Here is a 24,728-nt window from a genome sequence, read left to right as displayed (position 1 = left end):
AGCTGGGATTACAGGAGTGTGCCACCACGCCCGGCTAATTTTTTTTTTTTTGTATTTTTAATAGAGATGGGGTTTTGCCACATTGGCCAGGCTCACCTCAAACTCCTGACCTCAAGTGATCTGCCTGCCTTGGCCTCCCAAAGTGCTGTGATCATAGGCATGAGCCACCACGTGCGACTGAAACTTGCACTTTTTTTTTGAGACGGAGTTTCGCTCTTGTTACCCAGGCTAGAGTGCAATGGCGAGATCTCGGCTCCCCGCAACCTCCGCCTCCTGGGTTCAGGCAATTCTCCTGCCTCAGCCTCCCGAGTAGCTAGGATTACAGGCACGCGCCACCATGCCCAGCTAATTTTTTGTATTTTTAGTAGAGACGGGGTCTCACCATATTGACCAAGATGGTCTCGAGCTCTTGACCTCATGATCCGCCCGCCTCGGCCTCCCAAAGTGCTGGGATTACAGGCTTAAGCCACCGCGCCCGGCCGAAACTTGCACTTTTAATGCAAAAGTCCACTGTTGTATTATTTAACTAGTCTCCTGAAATTCTGAGTGATGTTATATTTACAATATTTTTTTAATATTATTTTAAAAATTCAAGGAAACACTAGCTTTAGATCCCATTATTTATATATATTTTCACCATTGCTCATTTAAACCAATTTAAAATATATATAAAAGGAGTTTTCCTTTCATGACCATTTATTAAAATGATGATCACTTGGCCTTGGGTTAATTGCACATTTGCTCAAATAAAGTGAAGTAAGTTTAAAGGCCAGAAATGCTGAGAGAAAAATATAATTGTTATCAATTTGAAGTTACTAGGTTGTGTCAATTTTATGTACAGTTCTGTGCCTAAAACTGTCAGTATAGACTACAGAATTTACTTCCAAACTACTTTGACTGCAGTACCTATAAGAAATACTTTTTACATCATGAACTGGTACACACCCACAGATGTGCATGTGCCCACACGTCTGTATGTCTGTCTCTAGCTATATCTCATTTCCACCTCTCCGTATCTATAGATTTCTAAACCAAAGGCTTCATGAAAGAAAGAAATCCTTCATGGAACAATGCTGTTACCATGTATGAAACACTCTGGTACTTTCTAAGATTTTTAATTCCAATTTATAATACAAAGTTATGATATGCTAAATTAATTTTATGATCCACTAATAATGGCCCATGTTTGAACAGTGATACAGATTAAAGCTGATTTTAAAAGATGGCAAAATTACTTAGAGAAAGGCAGTTTCTTCTCTAAACTACTCTTCTGAAGTATAAATTGAATATCTTAATTTAGTGTTATCTAGAATATTCATGTGGTCATTTTGCTTCATATAATTTATTACATTTTTCTTTCTACTCTTCTCTATGTCAAATAGTTTTAATTATTCCACTTCCTAAAAGTTATTATTTGTATTTTCTGCCTTCTATATGAGAAGACGTTTAGCAAAATATAACTAGTGTCTTGAATATATATAAAGTTGTAGCTGTAAAATAAAAATTTTACTGTGATGTTTGTTATGTATTTATTTATCAAATATTTATTAAGTATTCATAAACTATATTAGAAATTCTAATGATGGCTAACATTGATTAAACTCTTAGTATTTACAACATACAGATACAAGCTCTCCAGGGCACCCCATAAGGGAAGCAGAATTATTTTAGTTTTACAGGTGAGGAAACTGTGCCATAGGGAGCCTAATTGATCCTTGTCCAATTAGAGCCCTATTTTGAACCCAGTGAGTCTGATTTCATGACTCACACTCAAAACTACTTTATTCTAAATAATTTCTGCTACCACTGAGTGGAAGATGAAGGACATAATCCCTTCTTCAAAGAGGTACAGAGGGTAAACAGACTTTCAAACCAGTAATCCTTTTGTGATATAATTAGGACTTTGACGTGTCCCATGTGCTATGTGAGAACAAATGCTTTTGACCCTGAAGGTGATTAAAACTAATCCAGAAATGTTTCAGCAGGAAAGAATACTATTTTATACCTGTTTCAGAAAGTGTCAAGTGTTAATAGACTGCTTTGCTTATATTTGAAGGCATCTGATACATTCGAGGTATAAATATTCAATAAATGTATTTTTTTGTTTGTTTTGTTTTAGGAAAGTACTATTTTTGCCAATGTTTTGACAAAGTAGCCAAAGCTCGTAAATTTTTTGGGCAGGTTGCCAGCAGTTGTTTTACAGAACACTCATGGAAACTAGGAATAAGAAGGGCCCAGAACTTTGTGAATGAAATAGTCTTAGTGCCAGGTACTTGAGGTGTGAGTAGAAACCATGTATGTGCCCAGAGCTGAAGAACACTACTAGTAAAACGTTTCCAAAGGGAACCTGTTCATTTCTGTTTGCTTTTACTTTTTGGTGCTAATGTGTTTTATAAATTTTGAATTGGATTGTGTGTAGCCTCTTATTCCAGTACCTAAGACTTCCTAGAGATAGCAAGGAGGAAGGGACAATCATTTCATAGATTAAGTAGGCAAAAACAAACAGACAAGCAAAAAACAGTAAAGTTCCCAGGAACCTGCTCTTGGCTGAGTTCCTCTACTGTATGTGCTCAACTGTGGCTTGGTCAAACGTATTCAGTTAAGGGAACTGTTCTGGCTTCAAGAATGCTCTGTTATATCTACTCACTTTGTGTTACATGCGTACTGTATTCTGACGTGTCCGTTGGCACAAGTGAAGTTTTATTGTATCCACAAAAAACAAATCTGTGAGACAAGTGTTTTACTTAATAAATTTCAGACCTGGGGTACCTGAAATATTTGTTCTAAAGTGAAGTTTTCATGACCCCAAATTTCAGTTTCAATTATCTTGTTTTCAGCAGGCTGAATGAAAAGATATTGAGTATAATGTGAGTCATGGTTTCAATATGTAGCCTGCCAGGGCCTGCTGCTAGCTGTTTAGCAAAGATAGGAGTCCCACCTCCAGAAATTTAAAAAATAATGCATTTGGTGCCTTCGTAGAACCATTCCTGTATATTACCAACAGGCTGCTAAGTGCAAAATATGCAGATTCTGCCACCAGGGAGTTTACTGTATCATGGGAGGAAGGTTTTATAGTAGCACAGTGCAAAAGATGTCTCATAAATGTGAGATAGAACTATCGCTGTTTTGGTTCAAAGGAGGGAGAAAGTATTTCCAACTGCAGTGTGTATACATATATAGATGTATACCTAGTCTTTTAGTGCTTTACAGAATATATCTCTATAGAAAGAACATTTTTCTGCAAACATTACTTTTGTATATGCATTTATATTTGCAGAATACATCAATTCCCTTTAGATGCTCAATTCTATCCACTCCATCCTACTAAAATGCCATGTGCATAGGCTGCCTTTCCTAATAAAGAAATATTGTAATAAAAGAGATTTTATTAAACTAATGCAATAACGACATTTTCTTTGAGGATTTAACACATCATTTTTAATAATAAAAATCAAATTGTCATTGTTGTGCCCTGTATACATTTTATTCAAATTAGACTAAGTACTCTGGCTTCATGGCTAAGCAATGCTCTGGGGTGCGGGGTATGGGAGAGTATTTTTAGCATTACACAAATGAATTTCAGCAGCCAGAATCATAGTTGGGCTGTAGATTATGAATACAGAACCCAGGGAAACCTGTTAATATTTGTGAACAGAGTGGGAAATGCCTCTCATGAGTATCTAGAAGGAAATGAGAGACTGCAGGTTAGGAGAGAAATGATTTTGTCAGGTCAGCTTTCAGGTGGTAGGATACCAATACTTTCTATAGCCATGCTGCTGATTTTAACCCCCTTGGCCAACTCTGAATTGACCACTGAAATTTAAGAGTTCACTTTGTGTGATTAGAGTAGGAGTTTGATATTACATAGTTTTCTTAAGAGGATACCAGTTTTTTGCTTTCCTGTCATCTGGACATAGATATTTCAGAATTAGGTGAAAATTAAGGCTAGCAAGCATACAAAAGGGGTGAAACATGAGGAATAAGGGGAACTTATTTGGAAAGAACCTTCTTTTTTTTTATAGATTTTTTTTTAGTTGTGCTTTAGGTTCCGGGGTACATGTGCAGATCATGCAGGATTGTTGCATAGGTACCTACATGGCAAGGTGCTTTGCTGCCTCCAACCCCCCATCACCTATATCTGGCATCAAGGGAAACATGTGCTAGGTTATCCAGGGGCAGGGTGGTTGGTTGACCCATATGAGTGCCAAGGCTTCTGTAATTTTAATCTGTAAATGGCAGTATGTGATTTTTTTTAACCTTACTGATTGGTTATGATACTATTTGTTTAAAGCAATATATAATTATGAACTAAAATATGTTTTTACTAGTAAATATTTGGAATCATATACCTTTAAAGAGATGTAACTTGATTTTTGAAGAGGATTATCATCCCAGAATTAATAATTAAAATATATTATGAGGGGATAGGGCTTATTATCTCTGTCTAGTCCAGATGTTTCTAAAGAAGTGTTCAGCATATGTTTTTACTTTTAGCATGGGAATCAGAAGTACATCTAAGCTGTCCTTGGGATTTACATGACATTTGAATGTCTATCTTTGTTCACATTGGAACCTAATACTTTTCTACTTATGCTTTCTCTGATAAATGAATATTTTTTGGATTGAGATAGTTTAAAAGCTACATGTTTTAGTAAATAGATGAACATTGCAAGTTACCTTTTCTACTTCTCATTTCAACTGCCATAAACAGAAACAAAATTTCCAGAAAGGAAAACAGTTTCTAGCTAGCTTTAGGCTTTTTCCAAAGGGAAGTACTAGGGTTTGGCTGGGCCAGTTTCCTCAGTACACACCTGGTGGATATCACTTTAAAAAATAAATTACGCCTCATTAAATTACAATTAAATGGAATCGTGATCATTTGTTTTTCTGGAAGGAAGATGTTTTGCATATTGAAAGCCTAATTTGATGCAGGTGACAAAAATGCTGAACAGATTATCTAATATCACTTCATTTTGGGCGGTAATGTTTGCTGCTTAACTACTCCAGTATTTCAGAATCATATTAATATGGACATACTATTTTTGCTTCAAAATATCTTCTATCACTTTATCAGTTTTTGCGCTTTATTTTACAGCTTTTAGGGAAACCGAGGTTTGTCTTGGTATTCCCGAATAGGCATTTGCTTTCTCTTTCTTCAAATGTTCTAATACTCCCCAGTTTCACAAGCTGCCCAATTTTCATTGTAAGTCTGTATCCATGTACTATCTATATTTAAAGTTCCAGCTAAGTTAAATCGTACCTCTTCCAAAATTTTTTTCCCTGGATCCTGCGGTTGACAATACTTTCTCCCTCCTTTGAACCAAAGTGACACTAGTTCTGGCTTACATTTTGATGATGTGTGGCATCTTTTACTTTGTGCCACTATAATACCTTCTCTTTCCCATCGTAGGGTAAACTCCTAGGAAGCAGAATGTGTCTCTTATTAAATCTCTTCATTCCTCTAAGAACTTTGTATTCAATCATAAATAACAAATGAATTAATAGACTAATCTGTTATTTTTTGAGACTAGGTATATTGAATTTGGGGGTTCCCTAGAAAATTAATGGGAGATATTGGATTTAGAGGTTTCCGAGGTAATCCATGAGAGATATAGCCTGATCCTAGAGAATTACTTGTGGTCTGAGAGCCATGAAGAACAGATATCTGTTAAAATCTATTCAGTAATGACTTTAACTGTTGCTGTCAGGAGTGGCATGGACTCCCTAAGCGGCTCAGGCTCAGCATGCCTAAAACCTGGCCCAGGTGTGGGTTCTGTTATTGCTCTCTTACAGGGTTAAAGGCTCCTCAAAGATAATTTCTCACCTGTCCCAGACAAGATTTCAAAGGCTAGGGCAAAAACTTGGAAGTAAATTTTATAGAGCCATTCATGATGGCATTTCCCCGACTTTTCTGAATATCAGCATGTATCATACACACCAACAATTTGGGACCAACTACATAAAATGTTAAGGAAGGATGGAAATAAAAAACTCGTTGGCACAGAAGGTGCAGACTCAGAATCTGTAAGGTCATTTAATTTGTTATGAAGAAATATTATTTTAAAATACTAGAAAAAATAAGGGCATCAATTTTTCATAAAAAAAATTTGCCCCATTCTTTGTTGTGTGTGTAGAAGCAGCAAGCAGGCTAAATTATAAGCAAACTAGATGACATTATAGTAAATTACTGCTCATTTTGTACTTTGAATTATTTTTCTTTTAATGAATATTTTGCCAAACTCCTATATTCTTTGGTGGTCCTGGAAATCATATGAAGCCTGCAAAATGTTAATTAGGCTGTAGAAAAGGCCAATTTGAGGTTCTCTTTACCTGACTTCCTTCTTTTTCCAGTGGCTTGTAACCCAAGAATTATTTTGGAGGGTATCGCTCTACCTTGTGCAGATGTTCCTTCTGCTCCTTTTAGTCAACATATTTCCTGGTCTTACATGATCTCAGCTCACACTGTGGAGGGAATTGTTTTAATGTGTCCCTGGAGAAGCTTCTGTTGCCTATGATGAGGAAAATACTTAATGATCACTTTACTCAATACTTGCAATATATTTTAATATGATTACTGATATGAAAGTTTAATAAGCTATATCCTGGTTAATTTATTAATTTCCCTCCATTTGCACATTCTCAATATTCATGACCTTTCTATTCATAAAAGTAGATCTTTTTTTTCAGTGCCCAGGTGCTGTGCCACATTTTCTATGTCCCAGGCTACATAATGGGAATGTCCAACTGACACCTCCAGCTTGGCTGGTTGATAATTAAAATGCCAGATGACATAGTGGCAAGGGCTTTAGAAATATTTATGTGAGATAAATTATTAATTTATGTTCTATTCAAGACAGTTTCAATATGATAAACATTTACTTATCTTGATAATTAGATGGGGTGATTTGTGGTATATGAAAGTTATGCTGTCTATTTTCTTCTGATCTTTTTCTCCTCTGATGATTTTCAACTAACAAAATAGACTCACTTTCCATTTATGAGACTGCAGAATTTGGACTACATTTTTAAACATCCCAGTCTTAATAGTTAAAAGCACATAAATAACCCAAATGAAAAACACTCAACAAAACAACTAAAACTCTTCTTGTGCCCACCAGTGAGTCACTTGTTATTGAAAATGTCTGTGGTGAAAAGAATCTGCTTTGGGACCATAGCTACACAGATGAGAGTTTTAGTAAATAATTTAGAACAGTGTTCTGATTCTCTGGGGGTAAGATATGTAGGTGACACTAGCTACCTTGTTGGTTTGAGGCTTTATCTTCAATTAAGCATGTGAAACAGAGGCAACAGTATATTCCACCAGCCTTTAAAAATCTAAATATTGTATTCACCTCAGAAATGGATGATCAGTCATTCTCAAGGATACTTCATCTTGATTTTTTTTTTTTTGGAAATGGATTAATTTCCCTGCAAGCTTGTCCAGTATATAAAAAATGTAGGAGAAGGAGCTATATAGTTTTAAAATGAAAAAAAAAAAAAAAACAAGAAAGAAATTGAAACACTCTGTGTTTTTAAATTTTTTTTAAATTAAGGATGAGCAAACATAAATTTGAGCCATGGTTCATTAGAATAGTATTTTTGTTATGTCACTATTTTGTATCCAAAATGTTTGCTGTAATATACTCCACAACTTGTGAAAATAATTTCACAGGGGAAGAATAAATTTATAAACTTTGCCTTTGAGATCTCTTGAGTATAATGATAATAACTAAAACAATTTATCTATGTTGACCCTAAAACTCCTTCAAGTTTTAGTCATTTGAAATTTATTGAAATCCCAAATTTATGTATGATCATGAAAGAGCAAAAGAGGAAGGAGGGAGAGAAAAGGAAAAAGACCAACTCATCCTTTATATGCAGAATTTATCATTAAAGAAGACTCAGAAAATAACAAAAGAAGACTCAGAAAATAACAATCTTAGTGGTCTTTACTGGTATTGAAAATTGAAATCCACTTTGCTCTTGCTTCTCTGCATATTCATTTGAAGATTTGTATGTTGAAAACCAATTCATTATGAATATTTCAGGTTGCTTAGTGCAAGTGGAAAGTAGGGTAACTTTAGGCAGTACTGACTTTTAATTTCAGAGTCAATACCTAGATTATATCACATTTTCTGGAAGATAAGTGTCTCACTCGTTTCTTCTAAAAGCATGACAGGAAATGTGGATGTTTTCAAGAATCATGTACCAGTCGGTTGTTTTTACATACACATCCTATCTTGTCTCCTCCTTTGGGCATGCATGCATACACACTCACACAGTCACACACACCACACACTGATCTCTAGCATTTATACCAGGTATTATTTAGAATTTCTCTAAATCAAAGTTACATGACACCCAAATTGTGAAACTGACAGATGACATAGTGCTTGTAAGGTTCCTGGTAGTAGAATTGACTATGTGATGTTCTGAGTGGTGGCTGCTTCCTTGGAGTGCTATGTGACACACTGCCTATAAGTGGCATTTGCTTCACTATGTTATAATGCATTGCTTTATTTTAAAACATTGCCTATCTTACCCTGAAGATTTTTGGACCACCAGAGATAGCATATTCCTCTTACATCCATTGCCTTTTCATATTAAAGCCACATATTAGAAATCTGATAGTGTTTCCTTTGCATTAATTTTCACCTGAGTGGAAATGTCTTTGGCATCTGTTCTACTTGACTACAGTTAAAGAAGTGACTTTTCATGATTTGAGTTGCCCCATCTGTTCTAAGATATGGGATTAACATTGCCGCTCTTCCCAGGGGGATAATCCTAAACCCTGTCTTATACTGCTCTGAGAAGCAGTATTAGCTGGGAATATAAAGTGATGTCTCCATGTGATAATCCAACAAGTGTGCAGAATGGAAATGAATCTGCACTGACCCCCAATACTACAGTGTCCCACCTTAGATCTCCAACCCTTTTCTGGAGTCCATACTGTTCTGGAGACTTGGCAACACTTTTCTTTTCTTTGTGAATTCTCTGTCGTCAGAGCACATGAAAACACTAATTTCCTATGTAAAGCTTTTCTTTTGGGTGAGTCACACATTCAGAAAGTGTCTGGGCCTATCATAGCACTCCATGTTGTTATGCTGTGCTCAGCCCTACACCAGAGGTGCCTTCACTTTCATTGCTTTACTGGTGAGATTAGGGCTTCCCCCATGAAGATATCTCATAAAAGATTCAGGTGCCCTCCATACATATGTAAGGGTAACTATTGTGTATGTGGATTGGGAAATTATGAGAGGATTAATACAATGTAGCCATTTGCTCTGTGTCTTTTTTTTTTTTTTTTTTTTTTTGCCATTAAGAAATATCTATATTGAAAACAGTGGCCGGTCATACAGAGATTTAGCCAATTTTTTTTTTAATTGATGTAAATCTCCCATGCTGTTTAAATGTCGAAACTAAATTTACCAAACTTGGCAGATTTGTAAAGCTAAGCAGGACTGCCAAGTGTTCCCAGTTTCAAGCAGAGAGAGTTCTAACAGTTCCTGAAATACTTGTAGGAGGCACCTGGTGGTAATTGCAGTTTCACAATTCTTCCCAAGTGCCTACCTTGCTAGCTGGCATGTCTGTACACCGATGATTATTACAGTGTTGATAAAGTGTCAGAATAGAACAGTCCTAAAATAATGCATATCCCCCAGAAAGCAAGTACATTCCCTTCATACCAAAGAACCCTACAGAATTAGCGTGAGGTTCTTGACATCACAGCCAGCTAGTTAAACCAAGCAAAAGGAGAGAGGGGCAGAAGACAGAAACCACATACATATACCTGCAAATGTGACTTGGTGTATTTTCTCCCTCATCTAATCAGGGATTGTTGTCTGAGATTCTGCGTAAGGAAGAAGACCCTCGGACAGCCTCTCAGTCTCTTCTAGTAAACCTGAGGGCCATGCAGAATTTCCTCAATCTGCCAGAAGTGGAGCGAGATCGCATCTACCAGGACGAGAGAGAGCGGAGCATGAATCCCAATGTGAGCATGGTCTCCTCAGCCTCCAGCAGTCCCAGCTCCTCCCGAACCCCTCAGGTGAGAAACTTGCTCTCCGGAGTTTTCACTCTTTGACTTGGAAACATCTTGCCTTCACTACTTACTGTGTTTTCCCTCGAACACTAAGAGACATAATTCAAGGCTCGGCTCCCCTCCCCTCCCCTCCCCTCTCCTCCCCTCCCCTCCCCTCCCCTCCTCCCTCCTTTTTCTTCTCTCCTCTCTTCTTTTTTCTGAGAAGTAGTCTTACTCTGTCACACAGGCTGGAGTGCAGTGGTACAATCTCAGCTCACTACAACGTCCGCCTCCCGGGTTCAAGCAATTCTTCTGCCTCAGCCTCCCAAGTAGCTGGGATTACAGGGGTCCACCACCACACCCGGCTAAATTTTCTATTGTAGTATAGACAGGGTTTTACCATGTTGTCCAGGCTGTTCTTGAACTCCTGACCTCAGGTGATCTGCCCACTTCAGCCTCCCAAAGTGTTGGGGTTACAGGCATGAGCCACCATGCCAGGCCAATTCAAGGATTTCTTAATCTGCTGAACACGTTGGTCAAAGGATATGAACCTCTGACCATATGATCTCATACTATATTTTCTATCCATTTAGGAAGTCCCATTCTTCCATATATGGTAGGTGAGGGGTGGGTAGGCAGAAGTGGGCACAGGGGCAGGCTCTAGGATGTTTATATATAGCTGCTCAGTTGCTGAAAAAGGAGTTAGGCATTTGTGCTGAAGCTGAGTTTGCATAGCAACACGTTGCTTTCCCTTAAATTGTATGTTTATTTGGTTTGGCTGGATGGGCTGAAGGATGGCTGGGGGTAGGGGGCAGAGGGTAGTTTAAGCTCTGTTTTATGTAGTCTGAAAAAGACAAAATGGAGAAACACTTGTAGTGGAAGCATGCATATGCAGTGGCTAGATAAGAATGACTGAAATGTCACTTGATGATCCTCTAGAAAATGATGGTGGAAAGGTAGGCCTTAATTATTTTCCTTCCTAGATTGATCTCCCCACAGGATTTGGTGATTTCCATTCTTCTTCACATGCTTGAAAAGTATTCTTTTCTTAGACCTCATGCAAATGTATACATCTAGTAATGTGTGCCTCAAAGCTCCTAACTCAAGGGTCAAGTTCTCAGCAGTCAGAGATCATTTCCAGTTCACATCCAAGTCCACTCATTTCTGGCCTACCCCTATTTCCCCTAAACTTTTACTACTCGATAGACTTACGATAAAGCCAGCCCATTCACTGTTGCTACAATGGTTGCAGGTTCTGAGTGATAATTCTTAAAACCAATATTTAATAGGTATACATTTTTTTCTTTTTGAGAAGGAGTCTCGCTCTGTTGCCCAGGCTGGAGTGCCGTGGTGCTATCATGGCTCACTGCAACTTTTGCCTCTCGGGTGCAAGTGATTCTCCTGCCTCAGCCTCCTGAGTAGCTGGGATTACAGGCATGTGCCACTACACCAGGCTAATTTTTTGTATTTTTAATGAAGATGGGGTTTCAGTAAGTTGGCCATGCTGGTCTCGAACTCCTGACCTCAAGTAATCCACTCACCTTGGCCTTGCAAAGTACTGGGATTACAGGTGTGAACCACTGTGCCTGGCCTAATGGATATACATTTATATAAATCTGAAAAATGGGTGGTTGAAAAACCAAAGGTTATTTTGATTAGATATTATAGCTTTGGTTTTGTGAGTATTTTCTAATAAATTCTAAGGAACTGATTAAACATAGAAGCAGAATTGCATTCTAGTAGTATTTGAGCTTTTTCAAGTATATCCATTTTTTCACACATTTTTGTACTCTGCAATAAACTTTTAATTGAAGATTACTTTCTATCATGTACTGCCAAATTTTGTCCCTTACACTTCAGTCTTTAGTGAATTATGAGGTTTAGTTACTGATTAAACCAAAAATAAGTCTCTTGACTGCTTACTTTGGATGAGTGTTACCAAGGATTTTTATTTATTTTTTTAAAAATCTGGGGAATACATATTGAGGTAGTAAGTTGGGCAAGTTGTTAATGTACACTAATATTTACTTCTGCTAAATTCATCAATATTTTTGCCACTTTTGAAGCCTATTTAAACCATTAGAGAAGAGTCCAACCATACTTCATGGCCACTTGACAAGGCAGCTGTTCTTAGAAAGTTGCTTCTACTTGTTAGAAAATAACACAGGTCTGTGTGTTTGTTTTCAGCTCTTCTATACTATTTTCCTAACAAGATTATATATTGTAGGTACCTTTTCAAAGACCTGATAGCTTTCAGTGCTAGACTGACTTAAAAGTCCACACAGGGTCAATATTTTGCTTACTTTGAGCAGAATCCCATCTAGAAAAATAGTTAAAGGTGCCCTTTAGGGATAGGTATAGCAGGGAAATTGCTTATTTAATTTTACAGTTTTGAGATTTTTGAAAATAAATATTTCAACATGTTTTTAAGAATGCAGTCATGGCGGCCGGGCGCCGTGGCTCAAGCCTGTAATCTCAGCACTTTAGGAGGCCGAGGCGGGTGGATCACGAAGTCAAGAGATCGAGACCATCCTGGTCAACATGGTGAAACCCCGTCTGTACTAAAAATACAATAAATTAGCTGGGCACGGTGGCATGTGCCTGTAATCCCAGCTACTCAGGAGGCTGAGGCAGGAGAATTGCCTGAACCCAGGAGGCGGAGGTTGCGGGGAGCCGAGATCTCACCATTGCACTCCAGCCTGGGTAACAAGAGTGAAACTCCATCTCAAAAAAAAAAAAAAGAATGTAGTCATGGCATTGCATTTGTACATTCTCTAGAATTGTGTTCTTTTTCTCTTGGGTAAAGATTGAGAAAGGAGAATTTATTAAAGTCTTTTAAAACATTTTGTGATTACCAACTTAAAATTCTTTATAGACATCTGAACAGTAAAGATCGTAGTACAGTACAGATTTCATTGTGAGAACATGTATTAGAGGAGTACTTACTGAATCAGCTTTTGAGTTGGAGTCAGCAATTTAGTGTACACAGGCAGCTTTACATTGATACAGGGAGATTATTTTCCAGACCCCATGTGTACTTTGTTAGTAGCTGAAAAACAAATTGAAGAAATTTCAGATTTGAAGTTACACCTCCAGTCTCATTTTATTTCTTCAGTTGGCCAGCATTCCTTGGTGTACTTACTAATAACAAAATAATACTAAGATAAGAATGATCATTTGTTAAAACGCTTACTGTGTATTAGGTATTGTGAACGTTTAGCATGAATTCAATTGTCACTATTTTGTGGTATTGTGCCTATTTTACAGATGAGGGAACTGAGGTTTAGATGGATTCAGTAACTTGTGTAAGGTCACATGGCTGAGTGGAAGAGGTAGGATGTGAACTGTAGTTTCTCTGATTCCAAAAGCTGGGCTCTCAACCATATTTTGTAGTTCCTTGAGGGGTTTCATTTTAGCCCTCATGGTTCTAAAGAAGATTTGACCTGTCAGGTAGGATGAGATCCTCAGTGAAGCAAATTAAGAAAACTGAACTGAGAAAGACAGACATGTACAGGGAAAGCCCTGTGGGTTAACTAGAAATTTTGAGCAGAAAAAAGGGTTTCTTTTAAAAAATTACAGAGAATTGAATTTTAATGGGAAAGTCCTAGCCTAGTAAGAGAATTCTTGTAGCAGCATCTGGCATACATTGAAGATTTTAGAGGCAGTATGTAGTGCAGTGTCCTGAGCCCATGCTTTCAAGCCTGGAAGACTTGTGTTCAGATCATGGTTCCTTCATGAGAGGCTGGGTGTCCTAGATTAAGATCTTCTTTTATTTCAGTTTCTTCCTCTTGTAAAATGACAATAAAACATCTATTTCATTGTAATCTTAAAGGAATTAAATGTGATAGCAAAAGTTAAATGCTTTCCGTAGTACCTGGCCCTTAAAAGCACACCATACATTATACTGATTCTTGCTTTGCGGTAATTAGAAAATAGTATGAGAGAAGGAGGTAGAAGGAAAATGGCAGAAGTCACTGAGCACTCTTAGGAAGCAAAGCCTTTATGGAAATGTAGGGCCTTAAGTTCTGCCTCCAGACACCATTGATCACAGGGTCCAAACTGCCTGTTAAACCTTTCTCTGCATCCTGCTGGATCCAGTGGAGAACAGCTCAGGGCATCTGCACAGAGAAACTTGTGATTTGGGGATAACTCTGTTGGTCTGGGATTCTAGGGTGAATGGGGACAAAGAAAAAAAAAAAAACAGGTTTGGCCACTTCAGCTGGTAGTGCACAAGGATCAAGGATGTCTTTTCCTAAAGTCTTGCTGCGGAGGTTCTAAGAAAATGTCTCAGCCCTCTCTTATTAGACACCAGCAAAGCGTTCTAGGGCTCACAGCAAGTAAATGTTATCACCATCTTTTGGATTAAGTAGACTTAAACATTCTAGGATTATCCTAACCCCGAGAAGTACAGACACTTTCTATATTGTCCTTCATTTGTCTCTGAAGCTGATAGGAAATCATTCAATTAAAATGAGCACGGCAGAATACATAAAACCACAATATGAGTTTAAGAAAATGAAAATGGCACATCAAAGGCATTCTGAAGCCTAGTTTTATGAAATGAAATTTTGTTTCATTTCCACTGATTTCCTAGGTGAAATTAGGTGACTGTCTGGGTAGCATAATGATGATAATGATGGGAAACCATACATACTCGAATGACATACATAAAGCTTTAATAAAGAATGAGAGAGACTCAAGAGTGCATTAAATTGAGTAATAATTTATTATTTAGAGACCTCTACCCATTTACTCATTTTTTTCTGGAAGAATTGGCTCTTCTTCCAAGGTTAGCCATTTTTAGAAAGAAAAAGGTAGCTGCATGTGTATTCTGCATGTTTGTTTTGTAGTTAGATGATTGCTTATAGTTTGGTGTCTAGGAGAGTCATCCTACCTGTGAACCATCATCTGGGATACTGTGAGAGAATAGGGTTGACAGGATTCTGCATGTCCTATAGGAATGCACTGCAATTATTTCCAATCACAATTAACCTGATTAGAATAATGGACAGGAAGTGTCCCTCTGTAGCTAATGCAGTTTGGCATCAGCTGACTGAAATCCTTTGATAATTTCTGCACAGATGGCTGGGCTGAATGCAGCACTTTTTAAATTATTATTTTCATGGTCTCTTGGTAGGCCAAAACCTCGACACCGACAACAGACCTCCCTATTAAGGTGGACGGCGCCAACGTCAACATCACAGCTGCCATTTATGACGAGATCCAACAGGAGATGAAAAGGGCCAAGGTGTCTCAAGCCCTGTTTGCCAAAGTGGCTGCAAATAAAAGTCAGGTGAGTGGTTTTTAAAAGAGCAAAATCGAGGGCTGGAATTAGACCCTTCTCCTCCTCCCACCAATAAAAATACATCTGTTCCTATAATAATAATAACAATAATAATCCCCAAGGAACTTGTCATGTTCTGCCTTTTGCTCTCCAGTTTGCTTTTATTCCCGTTGGAGTTCAAAATAGAGATGAGGCCAAAACCCCACCTTTTTTCTTTTAAAGATTAAAAAAAAAATTAGCCTGGAATAATTTATCTCCTTATTCCAAATACTGCAGTGTACCCTTTTTTCCCTCTCCCTTTAAATATATATATATTTGATACATATATCAATATATTAAATATATTTGAACAAAACTTAGAACGTATATGACAGCACCTTTCTGAGACCAAGTTTTAGCCAAGTCTCATCACCTCTCCTGTTCCCAGCAGGGGCATGGCTGACTCTGTTATAATAACCACTTTTCCCCAGCCCCAGAGACAGCTTTTGATGTCAGGTGTTTCTTTTACGTACAGAATACAGTTGTTTTTCCAGGAGAAAACACACATGGGGGAGTGCAGAGTAAGTGCTAAAATCTTTTAACAGAAAAACATAGAAGCTTATCCAGTAAAATTTTTCAGAGTGCTGGGTTTGTGGAGAATGTAATGCTCTGGGGAAAAGAGCAGACAGATGCTTAGGTTTTTTATTTCTGAAAGCAGCAACAGTTGATGGGATCTACTATCTGCTTCAGTTCTTCATTTAAAGGGACCGTCTGCCCAAACCTAGAATCCTAGGTTAGTTTGAGGTACGTGCTTACTTATTTATACCTAGGGTGAACACCTAATGCAGAGTAGAGGAAACAAAAGTTAATTGAAGCATAATTTTGAGAGTCCTTTGATTCTGAGCTTGATTTCCTCTGTGTCCTTATATGACAAATGTTTTCATCCTGCGTATGTAAATAGTAAAATGGTTGATCATCTCCCTAACAAATCTGTTGTGTGCTATAAAGAAAGGAAGTGACTATTGTATTTCTATTAAACAAGAATGTTTTCAATAAAAATTAAGTTTTTAAAACTGAAAAAAATTCAAACTATAGTTAAATGTTTTACTTAGATTAATTATAGAGTATGAGGTTAGCTTTTTTTACCTGCAGTTTTAACCTGATGTAGGTTATTTTCAGATGTTGATAAAAGGAGAGGAGTAGAACATCAAGGAACTTGGAAAGGGATTAGAATGTTTGTTTCCCTTTTCAATTTCAGTGTAGTAATTTTTCCAGATTACTCTGACTTTCTCTCATCAATGAAATCGGCGAAATACAGTTTGCTAAGACACGATGTCCAACCATAGTATGAAGTACATGAAAAGAAAATACCATAGAGCCTCTTAAACTGTTAAATGCATAAAATCCCATGTACCACATGGCAAAATATAATGAGAGTTGGAGCTGTTAAATGAATAAAGCTGTTAAATGCATAATGCCACTTGGCAAAACTACTGTGCATTTAATGGTTTTCCACTGTGTAATAAAGGACATATGTGGTAAATGTGCAGCAAGTATAAAAACTGCACAATTGATTTTGCAAACCTGCCCCTTAGTTGTGACTTGATGTAAATATCAAAGTTTCACACAGTCCTTTTATAAGCAGCTTTTGAGAAAAACTGAAGACCACAGTCTGAGAACTTGATTCAAAATGCCTATAATCTTCCTGTTGACTAGCACTATGGTTTTTGGAAATAGTGATGCCTCCAGCCTCCCAAAATAATTCAGGTAGCTGATTGAAAGCTGTTTTTGCCAATTGGCAGAAGCTTAGCTCTCCAAATTTTTTATGTCTCCTGAAGAAATCAGTAGCCCTGATTTCGTAGAATATGGAGGAAAACATAGTTCTGTGAATGAATATGCTGAAGGTAAGATTGAGCTTAAGTGAGGATAAGAGGCTTTGAGGTTATTCTTTTTTCACTGAAACAATGATCTCATTTTCATTTATAAGTAGGGAACCTTATTGTAAATAGCTGACTAGATAGGCAATTCAGGCATTATGTTTTTTTATAAAAATGATGCTGCCAAACAAAATGAACTTAACTGGTAGTTTCAAAGGCAATTTAACAAATGATATTCACTCTATTTTATAAGTATCAGTATTCACTTGATAAAAGTGAAATCAATTGCATGATTTAGTACATTGCACATGTATATTTGGTGCCTATCCATTAGTATATTTGGTGCCTATCCATAAGATGTATCTATGTGTGTGTACATGTCTATATATATGTCTATACATATACACACACACATAGATACATCTTATGGATATATATATCTTAGTCATATATATACACCTTATGAATTTATATAAATGTCTTAGTCATAGATGACTAATCATAAGGCTTAACCTCTCCAAGCTGCAATGGGGAGTGGCCACACCCACTCCATTGTATTATAAGGATGGAGAAGAACAAAGGTTTTTCTCTTGCATTTTCTTCCCTCCTTCTTTTATTTTTCTTTGGAGGGATCTTAAGTTCTTGCAGTGACTGAATAGGCAGATGCACAGCGAGGGCTTTCCCTTCTCCTGAAGGTGAAATTAGGGAAACCATTAATTAGGTACTCTTGTGAACTGGAGTTGCCTTGAATCCCTGAAGGCCCGGTTCAAATATGCATAGCAAACTTCTCCTTCCATCTGAAATTTCTTTTAAAATAGAAATGATCCCTCCATTAAGCCTTACTCAGTCCTTGGTGTTAATTGCTATAATCAGCTGTTAAGAATAATATCTAACACTGCCCTGTGTGTTAGGGAAGCCTTGAATCAGGAAAAAGGAGAGGGAGGAAAGTTTTAGAGAGAATAGGCATGGTGGGCCAGGAGGATCCTTGAGGGCTTTAAGTGTTTAGGGTCAAGGCACAATGCAAGGAAAGGGGTTCAGAAAAGGAGTTGAAAAGGTGGCAAACTAGTTCATTGTGAAATTCCATTACTGGGAAGTGTGTGTATATGTTTCCCTAGTGCATGGGTGACATGAGGATGCATTTGTAGGGTCCCAGACGACTTCCTGCAGCTCAGCTTTAGTACCTCGGTGATGGCCAGGCCACTCCATCATCCACTTCCAATTAGATATCTTCTATCAGACCCTTGCCCCTTTCTTCATGAGAAAGAAGTCAAAGAAGAGTAAGACCAGAGGGAAAGACATGTTTATGCACATTTTACCTTGTACTTTTCCTTCGTTTTCTATTTAGGACCAGTTTAATGATTTAAAATAATTTTCTGTGTGTGAATTCTAAGGATTACCTTCCTTTTCTCTGTGCAGAATACTCAGATCATGGAATGGAATGGCAGTGATAGTTCTCTGTGAAGCAGGAGTTAGGGCTTCTTAGTAGAAGCCATATGTAAAAGCACATGGAGTGTTTTCTGTATAACTCCAGTCTGACCCTCACATACAAAGGGCCACCAGGGAGCGAACACCCCTCATTCAGTCTGAGTGGCCACAGGAATGCTTTGTTCCTCAAAAGCTTCTGCTAATCTTCCTGTCCTTCTGCAGATTCTTTAGGGCCACATTCCCTCCTTCTTCCCAATTTTACCTCATCACTTGTGATCTGGGAAGTAGAAATCTAGAGCTGAGGAAACATTGTAACGTGTGGGCACATCTCCGGGGACGGTCCTGTGCTTTGACAGCATCATCAGCCACATCTCTCTCGCTTGACATCAATTACCCGATTTCCCAGAAACTGGTTTTTTTTTTCCTTCATATATCCTACTGTCTTCTCTCTTTTATAGGCTACAGTAGGTTAATGTATAGAATGCTAAGGATCATCTGAAGTTTTCTTTCGTTTTTCTTTTTTAAGAGGCGAGTGAATCTTTATTATTTATTATTATTATTTGCATATCCAAAGACCCCACACTACATATGTGATTGCTTTTTCCTACTAGGTTCAGGTAAAAATAGAGTAGGGAAAGAAATGGAAAGGGGTTCATTTCTCATCTTTATTTCCCCTTTCCTCCATTAAAAAGATAAAAACAAACTTCAGAAGGGCTGTAGACTTGTTTTTTTGTATCAGGAAGGTGGAGAGAAACTGACACTCTGTTCTGTTCCATACAGACAAGGGGAAAGAGACAGCCTGGTTGTAAACCCCAGATGGTGATAATGAAAGGGCCAGCCCCAGAGGCTGCTGGGATAAAAGAAAAAGGGTGATCTTGGAATGAACAGGGACCAAGGGAGTCTCTGGTGAGATTATATTAGTAAGATGTCTTCATCTTTACGAAGGTATATAGACCTCTGCCAATCCTCCATGCTATGTATAAAGGCCCACTAGCTGTAAGAGCTGCCACTAAAATCAGGGATGAGAGAGTTCTTCCTCCTACTGTACACTTTAGAATGGGAGGCACAATTATGATCCTATTGTAGCTAGAAGAGATGGATTTCTGGCTTTTAATACACAATTCTAACATCATTTTTCCCCATAGAAACTGTGACCTACATGGTGATTGGGTTTCAGTATGTTCTATGCCTCATGTACATTTGGATTAAGTGGATTTTGTGTACTGACCTTTATGCCTTATCACTGTGTTTCTACCAAAAAAAAAAAAAAGTGTTTCAAGTTCTCAACTACTTAACAAATTGTATTCCTAAGTGAGAGTGTACTTATGTTTTAGATGTAATTTACAAGCTCAGATTTTATGAACTTTTTTTTTTTCTTAAAATCTCTCCTGATAGATGGTCTAATTTGCTTGACAGGCTAATAACTTAAAATGTGTAGGTCTCTGTGGCAGATTATTTTTATATAAAACAAAAATAAAGGAAAGAAAGACAAATTAATTTTTGTTTTTGCATCTTTTCTTAAAAATGTCTCAGGCACATATTTATACATTTTTTAAAGAAATAATTTATATTTTGTGATTACATAAGTTATTTAACAGCCTCATCTTAAAAAATTCAGAAAGTGACAAAGAATATGAAAGTAAAAACATGGATCACCCATGATTTTAAGACCCAAACGTGGTTACTATTAACATTTTATAACCTTTCCTTTCAATGTTTGTATGTTTGCATGGGATTATATATGCATGTTTATATCCTAATTGTGATTATAACTGTGCAGCACATAATTATAAGACAAGTTAAAACTATAATTTTTTAAGACAACCTTTTTATGTAGGATAGTAAATTTACAAAATATAAAATATTATCTTGTCTCATTAGCTTCTTGGCTTTTAAAAAGTGTTACACTAAGATCAAAGTTTTGCCATTTTGCACAAAAAGTACTTTAATGTTGATCTTATATTATTAAGTTTCCATTTTAAGTATGGCTTTATTAGGGCTGGGATAACTTAGGGCACTGGAAGTAGACATGTGGTTACCCTGATCTCTCTGGTATAAAGAATAACAGAAACTATAGGCCATAGAATACCCTGTGTTAAATGAGTTGGTGGACTGTCTCACTCCTAATGATTTTTCTTTTGCCATTCTTATTCAGCATGTAAGGCAGGCTAACATGAGGTATGCAGTTTTGCCTGAGTAGCTGCCAGGTAGAATTCTTCAGAACCCAATCATTCTGAGAGCCTGTCATGGACTAGTTTCTGCTCTTGTCAACCAGAGCAAGTATACTAAAATTTAGGGGTGATATTCCAAATTCAAATTCAAAAAAATTTAATATATGTACACTAAAATTACTTGAAAAATATTATGCCTAGTGAAGAAATTTCTCAAGATTCCCAAATGCCAAATCAAGTCGATGTGAACAGAGTAATGTGTGAGCATCAAGTTGAGCCCTTCAGCCTCCCCTTTCCTCCTTTTTCTCTTGTGTAATCTCAAGAGATCAGATTCTAGTTAAGGAATCTCCTCAGACATTCCCATAAGATCTCAGCTTTAACATCAACCTCACAGTCAAGAATTGGGTTCTTGGCTGGGCGCGGTGGCTCACGCCTATAATCCCAGCTCTTTGGGAGGCCGAGGCGGGTGGATCACGAGGTCAACAGATCAAGACCATCCTGGTCAAGGAGGTAAAACCCCGTCTCTACTAAAAATACAAAAATTAGCTGGGCATGGTGGTGCATGCCTGTAATCCCAGCTACTCAGGAGGGTGAGGCAGGAGAATTGCTTGAACCCAGGAGGCGGAGGTTGCGGTGAGCCGAGATCATGCCATCGCACTTCAGTCTGGATAACAACAGCAAAACTCCATCTCAAAAAAAAAAAATTAAATTAAATTAAAAACTAATTAAAAAAAAGGATTGGGTTCTTCTACCACCCTCACAATTAATTATGTTAATGTTTTCAATGCCTTAAAGTTAGGCTTTATAGGAGTCCTTAATTAGACAATCAATAATAATGATGATAATCAATGAACTGCATATGTAATCAGACTTCATATGCAGTTCTTAAAATGTCTTAAAATACTTTTACCTCATCACTAAAGTTTTGAACTTGTTTTGAACTCATTTTATTCTCTGCAGAAACCTTTGAGTTTATTATTTTGCCTGTTCATGACTTGGCAACTTAAGAAACTTGCGTGTGACTTTGAGGCAAATTAGGTTGCCATATTAAAGCCTCCTCTTTGATTTCTCCCCAGCCCTTTGGGGAAGAGGACATTGAGTTAAACTGGTTCTTACAGTGATAGAATGTTGGTATCTATGAATGGTTGCTGCCACTTTACTGTTGAGACAATTTAATTTTTTTTTTTTCCCACAGGATTAAGACTAGGGTAAGGCAAGCTAGCTTCCTAGGGTGCAAGATGTAAGAAGGCACACACTTGTCAGGCCATACTATTTACATTTCATGCCCTAGTTGCTTTCTCACCTCATTCTAGTCTCACCCTGGTTTTTCAAAAAACTTCTTACTCCTGGTTTTCTGCTCTGTCTGGTTCCCCCAACCACTATCCCCCACCACCTCCCCCCCTTATTATGATAAGTTCTTGAGGAAGTTTGCAATATACAGTGATATGTGACAGATATGCTGGTATTTGGACCTGAAGGGAGGCCCTAGAAGCATTTTGATTGTTTTCTCTTCAATATTTTAGCCTAGTTCATTTTGCTGTTACTGTTTTTCTACTGTTTAAATGAAGAAGTACAAGATTCTGGATTTATTCTCCACACGAATTGGCTTTTTCAGGTGCATGTACCCATGTATATATGTTTGTACATATTTATACATGTAAAGGCATACCAAATCTCCATACTATTAAATAGCTATGTATATTCCATGTATCTATGCTAAGAAGGGTAACAAAATTTTGTGTAATCCCCTCTTGACTTGAGCCCAGTCTATCAGAGGTTTAAAGGGCTGTTGTGAAATAAAAATTTTCATTACTCTCAATTATAGATGCAATCTTTACAGACACATCCATAGAAATGTCAGATAACCCACAGATAGCTAAAAATTGGTCCCCATGAAAATACAGTTTAGAATTTAGTATACAGTTTTAAAAAGTAAAACAGAAGCAGATCATTTTTACTTACCACATTTAAAGTATAAAATAATTAACCTTGAACTGTAACCAAACAGCCAGAACAAATAATTTTTCAGGTTTAGATGACCTCCTCATCAGGGATTCACTGAAGCCCTTGACAAGCCTTCCTTTTAGTTAGCCTCTTATCCATTTCAGTTTTCTTGATTAGGTTATCTTGAGTCATTAGGGGGTTATTTATTTTAATAGACACTTATTGGATTCATGAAAAGAGAATTCAGTGACAAAGAAACAAGAGCTGAATATTATCTGGCTCATTTCACACTTCAGAAGAGTCTCAACCATCTGAAGAGAAATCCTTTCACAGTTACAAAAGTTTGTTTGGGGACTTTATGTGCTTTCATTTAGAAAGCGAACTGTCTGTGGTTAATAATATGAATTTCCTTTTGAGATACTCAGAAAACATTTCCCTTTGGTTACATATGCTGGCATTTTCTGTATTGAAGATGTGGGTGAGTAAATGGCCTTTTGCATTTCTGCTGCAAGAAGCTATGAGTCATTCTCCTGAAGAACTGTTCACTTGCTGAGTTATTCATTCATTAGAGTTCCTAGAGGGGCAAAGGGAGTGGGGGCTACTACTAATTAATAGGTGAATTAACTCATTCGCTTTGTGTTAGGCACATCAAGGAGAATAATCACTGTGAAGAGGTCCTGCCTTCAAGGAGCATATACAGCTTTATTCAACAGGGACAAAGTATTAACTCTCTTGTGGGAGATCAGAACAGGCTATGAACTTGTGTTTAGTGCTAAGCAAGTTCTAGTTTGTATTTGTTCTGAAATATTGTAAAAGCTGGGAAGTTGATCATAAACATAGACCACTGTTTTTTAAGGAAAAGACTTAGGGGCTGGGAGAATTTGCAGTCAAAACTGAGTGTCCTGCGGAAGAGAAAGCATGCCACTTTGTCTGCGGTGGCATTTCAGTACCATGGACAGGAACCCCACTCTTTGCGGCGTGCCTCTCCCCTTCTTATCACTGACACCTAAGGTTTACAGCTAAGATTCAAACTCATATCTGATAGGCTCCAAGCACAAACAAACACGGGGCCATATAATTGTTTTGTGAAAGGACTCCCTGGTCATTTGAACATTTCAGCCTTCAGTATGTGGTTTGGAGGATATGCCACTCATTTATTGTCAACTTGAAATATTTTAATCTTCTAAAATATTTTATAAGTGAAATAGATATTGCCATATCTCATTCATTTTCAGTTGAAGAAAACTTTAAAAACTCTAATATGAACAACAGCAACAATAGCAGCACACACATATATATACACCCAGAGAGAAAAGAAAATGATTAAAATGATGAGAACAGATTATTTAAATTATCAGTGTAGTGTGGTTCTTCATGATATATGTCATGTCTTTTTAGAATGAACTCCCCTAGAGGGTAGAGGTTATGAAGTGTGCACTTTACCAGTACCAGGCCATTGTGGGTCCCAGTTAATAGCAAGGAATACAAGTTGACTATGAAAAAAGATATCTAGGCTAGGATAAGTCGTGTTCTTGATTTTATCATAGTCTTTCCCCCAAGAACTTCTTAAAAAGGAAGAAGGTGGGGGGAAAAGAGGAAAAGAAAGACAATTTAATTCTTTGTCATATCAGTTTTTTGCATGCCACTCTTTATAACCTGAGCTCTACCTTCATTTCTAGACTTTCAGTCTTCCCCACCTGGTGAAATCTATCTTTATCTTTTAAGATTCACCTTGTATGTCATATTCTCAATGATGACACTTTTTCCTGAACTGCTTCATAGTCAGAATTACTCACTTTCTTGTTGACAATCTCAACATTTTAAGTAAAAAGTAACAATGACAATTAAATAAAATATGTAATATACTAGCCATTTCATGGCATACAGGTAATACATGCTCAATAGAAAATTGTCAACATAATCTATTTCCTGAGAGACTACTATTACTGTTTGCAATTTATATAATGAACCATTTTCCCTATCATATTCATGCATTAGAGATGGGGAAACAAACCTTAGAACATTGACAA

At 37.3% G+C, this 24,728-nt stretch overlaps 1 protein-coding gene across 3 annotated transcripts in view; it reads left to right on the top strand.

Moving 5' to 3' along the window:
* Nucleotides 1-24,728, top strand: part of SATB2 (SATB homeobox 2) — a 200,054-nt gene that overhangs the window by 132,226 nt on the left and 43,100 nt on the right. For all 3 annotated transcript variants that reach the window (XM_078329134.1, XM_035305234.3, XM_002749606.6), the window contains exons 8-9: nt 9,833-10,045; nt 15,156-15,311. In XM_078329134.1, the coding sequence (XP_078185260.1) occupies nt 9,833-10,045; nt 15,156-15,311 (369 nt within the window). The remainder of the gene's footprint in view (nt 1-9,832; nt 10,046-15,155; nt 15,312-24,728) is intronic.

The sequence above is a fragment of the Callithrix jacchus genome, chromosome 6, assembly GCF_049354715.1.
Source record: "Callithrix jacchus isolate 240 chromosome 6, calJac240_pri, whole genome shotgun sequence".
NCBI classification, from domain to species: domain Eukaryota; kingdom Metazoa; phylum Chordata; class Mammalia; order Primates; family Cebidae; genus Callithrix; species Callithrix jacchus.
The sequence above is the reverse complement of the archived record's forward strand: the minus strand, read 5'-3'. Positions and strand labels throughout refer to the sequence as shown.